This window comes from Cyphomyrmex costatus, unplaced genomic scaffold (genome assembly GCF_001594065.2).
Source record: "Cyphomyrmex costatus isolate MS0001 unplaced genomic scaffold, Ccosl1.0 scaffold1987, whole genome shotgun sequence".
NCBI classification, from domain to species: domain Eukaryota; kingdom Metazoa; phylum Arthropoda; class Insecta; order Hymenoptera; family Formicidae; genus Cyphomyrmex; species Cyphomyrmex costatus.
In genome coordinates, this window is record NW_017276025.1 from 8,355 (window position 1) to 12,957 (window position 4,603).

At 35.7% G+C, this 4,603-nt stretch overlaps 1 protein-coding gene across 1 annotated transcript; it reads right to left on the minus strand.

Moving 5' to 3' along the window:
* Positions 1–1,424: 1,424 nt before the first annotated feature.
* LOC108773064 (protein rhomboid) lies at positions 1,425–4,372 on the minus strand. The gene is made up of 4 exons (XM_018538781.1): positions 4,312–4,372; positions 3,687–3,850; positions 1,841–2,129; positions 1,425–1,450 (listed from the first exon to the last, which is right to left on the minus strand). The coding sequence occupies exons 1-4, from the start codon at positions 4,370–4,372 to the stop codon at positions 1,425–1,427; spliced, it is 540 nt and encodes a 179-aa protein (XP_018394283.1).
* Positions 4,373–4,603: the final 231 nt, after the last annotated feature.

A 4,603-nucleotide genomic window follows, 5' to 3' on the forward strand; every position in this document is an offset into this window, starting at 1 on the left:
CTGTACGCACACGAACTCTCTTAACAAACACTGCACATCGTGATTAAAGATGCTACACTACGCTATAAATATTTCGCAAGTCTTACAGCTTTGTAAATATATAGAAATGCGATTATCTTTGCGTTATGATTATGCTATAAAAGATCTCTTTCTTTTTTCGCACACTTATCGGAAAACATGGCAGGACTCAGACTTAACGCGAAGGAATTCAATTTAGTCTCCTAATTCCGTTATCTTCTCTCGTTCTACAATTAGTTGATAACGTCAAAAGATAATTCGGGATTACAATGTTACTTCTACAACAGCGAATTAGTTTGTACGAAGAGTTTATAGTTTCGCAGCTCGAGATCAGTTGCACGTCGTTAAAAATTTGCTTTATTAACGATTAATACATTTAATTTGCCATTAATAAAATTTTTGTTATATCATAACACGTTTATGTAAGTAATATGATCGCTTTATTTTATACATCTGCTTATACATCTCGTACACGCTAAATATGAATAATAGAAAGAATGAAGATATCCCATTGTCTCCTCAACATTGCGACGTATTAGCTTTAACTCGAGATCGTGGTTTTTACGCGAATCATAATAATAGCGCTTCTTGTATTTATTTAAATAAATTACTTTTCACAATCTACAATAATCGTTTGCCGTTGCAGGATAAACTTACATGCACTGTCAATGTATATTCGCTTCAGCCTCATACATTGTTATAGGAGAAAATTTTCTCATTTTTTTCACACTTTCATAGTTCATCTTGTTCGCTTATATACCGAGACTGATATAACGGGAAATCATTGAGAATCGTGTTACTAAATATACGACCTAATCCTATCGGCAGGGTTGTAATCGGCAGTTTTAAACGTCTTACCTGTCCGTAGAAAAAGTCATGACGTTCACCAATATTCGTATAATATCAAATTTATCGAAGTATCAGACGAAGAGTCACCTTCCTTCTATGATTTTATACTGCATACTCTGTGCAATGAGTTCTCGAGATCCCAGAGGATTCTAATGGCAGCAAGTGGCAAGTTCAGTGAACCATCGGTGTTTGGCGTTTCTTCATACTAATTCACTGAGCGTAAAGCTCACTCGAGTTCCTTCACAAGTGGCTCAGTGTGCTGATCACATAATTTTCCTCTGCAGTGAAACGTGAAATTCTTTTGCACAATTGCCTAAAGTTTTGATCGTATATCGTTTCGGTGCAATGCTTTTTGTCTAATAAACGACTGGATTGCACGAGTTTCACGTGAGATCTGAGGGATGAGAAGTGGGGAAAGTCCATTGGCAGTTACGCGATCGATCGCACGGATCCCGCGAGTTTGCATGGGCCTACTCGTACACGCTCTCGGCGGCCTCCCGGATCTTCACAATCAGGAAGGACTGTCTGCAGAGCTTGACGAACATCTCGATCCTTTGTCAGGATGGCTTCCTGAGCTGTGGTACACGGAAAAAAAGGATTAGCAATAGGAGCTAATATATAGCTGCGATAGTTAAAACGTGTCTTTAAAATAGGTACAGCTAATGCTGTTGCTACTCAAGCTAAATTTATTGGCTACTTGCACTTACGTACTGTAGCAAAAAATTTTGCTGCTAGAGACATATGACATATGACATATGTTTAACTGAATGCTACTTTATCCTTTGCTGCAATCTTTTTAGCTGCCTGTACTAATGTTATTAATTTCAGCTAATAAAGTTTCACGCCACAGTAAATGATTTTTATCTGTAACAGCCAAAGCTTAGCAATGGCACTAAGACAGTAGCTCTTACAGCTAAGTTTGATTCAGCTAATGAAATTTAGCTGTTATTGCCAAGTCATTTTTTTCCGTGTAGGGCGATCAAGTAGACATTACCGAGAATGGCACCAACGATCAGCAGCATCACGCTCACGGCCGACAGCAGCCGCACGTATCGCACAAATCTACGGCCCCGGGCGTCTTTCTTGCTCTGATTAGGGAACACGGCTAGAAGTGGACCCGCTAGCGCGCCCGCGACATGTGCCGCCCAACCGACCCGGCCGCATCCAAGCAACGCAGGAATGGGCAGCGATGCGATATCCGCACCGGCCAGCAGCAAAACGGCTCCGAGTCGCCAGCCGGCGTAGCGCAGTTCGCCGTGACACTGCAACGAACGAGAAACAAAACGATGCACAGAGATATTATCGCAATCGTTTTTTTCCTCCACGAAGAATCAAGATGGAAATAAATATAAGATTCAATTACGCCGTTAAATCACAGAGCAACTTATACTCTAAAAAATATGTGTGGATTTAATATCATGCGGAGCTTATATAATTGTTACTATATTGATGCTGATATATAAACACTAACATGTAAATTCAATACTATGGATTTCAAACTCTGTGCCACATTGTCGATTTAAAATCTATAAATTTTAAATCCATATCATATTGGTGTTTATATAAACACGAAAATTATATAAAAAATAAATAATAATAAACAAAGCTCTCGATGTCAAAATAATAATAAGGATAAAGTATCATAAAAGGCAATTTCGAGAGTCATCGATAAATATAGAATTAAGAAATTTTTACATATAAAAAATAATTAGAAATATAATTAAAACAAATTCAGATATAACATGTTTCGACTCCTGGTTTGAATCTTCTTCAGATGTAAAAGATATTCATTGTATCGTAGTGACGATATACAATTATAAATGTATTCTTGTGCTGCGATGTCAGATGAGTGACCGAGAGGACAATTCATTGACAGAAGATTGGTAAATCAAATGTTGGCAGAATCGATAATTTGGTGTGATAAAACGTGGTATAAGGAATTTAAATGTAGTAAGTAAATTCGTTTCCTCAATAAAAGCTCACCCAGACAGCAATTTTTTTATGATGTTGAAGTACACATTAGAGTAAAATAATAATCAGTCGGAGGATGTGAGTTGATGAAGTGAGTTATAAGTCTAATCGAGTCGTCGATGATGATCAAAAAATTAGTCACAAATTTAAGAAGTTAAAAAAATAATAAGAACTAAACGAAGTCAAATATTAAGAACTACACGATTCGACCAACCGACAACGATTGCAGAATATTAGAATATTAATGTTCTTGATACCGCAAAGTCACATATTGTTCATAATCGGTATATATCCTTTTGGAGGCCTTCTGTATCTATTTAGAGATTAAGGCTATTATTTTGTCTCTTAATATTCAACATCTCCGAAATTAATCTTTTGCCATAGCAATGATATAGAATTATATAAACACTGCATACTCTGTTAAATCCATATTTTTAGAAGTAAACTGTAAATTTAAATTATTCCTGAAGTTTATTGAATCAATACAAAATCGAGCTAAACCTAATATACCTTTCAAGTAGTTAACATGATTTTTAAAAAATAATACGATAAATAGATATATGTTTGTTTCTCGAGGAGTTTTTATTACTGGCACTTCCCATAAAAAACGACTCACTAAATAAGATTCTTTCGCACGAGTATTTCAAGCAGAAACATTCCCGCACGACTCGACAACGCATTTTAGTATAGCATCTTTTGTAGTCTTTCTTTCTTTCTTTTCTTTGGTCCTTTTTGATGCTGACATGCAACATTGCGCGGACTTTCATGGAGTAAGGGATCGGTTAAAGGGTCAGTTTACGTCGTATAAGCTCCATTTCTTAGAAATTGAGAAACTTCCTCTCACTTACCAGGTAGAGATTAGCAAGATGACTCGTGAGCAGCGCGTAAATACCTGTCGAAGCGCCAACCAGATAAAGACTTGGTTGCAGAAGCGACGCTCCTAAAACACCACAGACTCCGCCGCCCAGATAGATAGTCGCCACCCCTATTCGTCCTTGCTCCACTTGCAATTATAAGTTTTCTTCGTTTCCATCTGCAATTCCGTACGTGCAGAATTACGATCTTTGTAATCTGTTCCTCATAAATAAAACTTGTTATATCGGATAATGAATGGCAATCCTAATACTATTGTTAGAATAAATTAAGATATCTTATTTAAAAATTTTATTTAGACGCAGCAATATATTATACAATATATTATGCAAAAAGAAATAATAAGTAAAAAATAATAAATATTGGTACAATAAATAATATATATGAATCGTGAAGACCTTCAGTGTCCGTATGTAAATTAAGACTATTTTTCTGCTTTTTAATGTTTAGCATCTTAGAAATTATTCGCTTTCTATAATTAGGTTCTTCATCTAAAATTTTAACATCTTCCCATTGAAAGTCATGATCATATTGCAATCTGTGATCCGTAATAACCGAACGGTAGCCCTTAACTTATAGTTAAAAAAAAAAGTAACTTACCCAAGCTTATGGTAATCTTAGTTGTCGTGCTTGATATTCGACTAGCTCGTCGTATATGCATGTCGGCAGGAGGAGGATTCGCGTTGGATCGGTGATAAAAAACGAAGTAAAATAAAATAATGTAAAAAAAATAAACAAACACGATTTATTACAGAATTTACAACAAATATACATATATATATATATTATTTATATATATATATATATTAGAGTGGCCCAAAAAAAATTTACGCGGCCGCCCCCCAGAATTGTAAAAGATGCAAAAAAAAGAGACCCGTATTTTTTTTTTTTT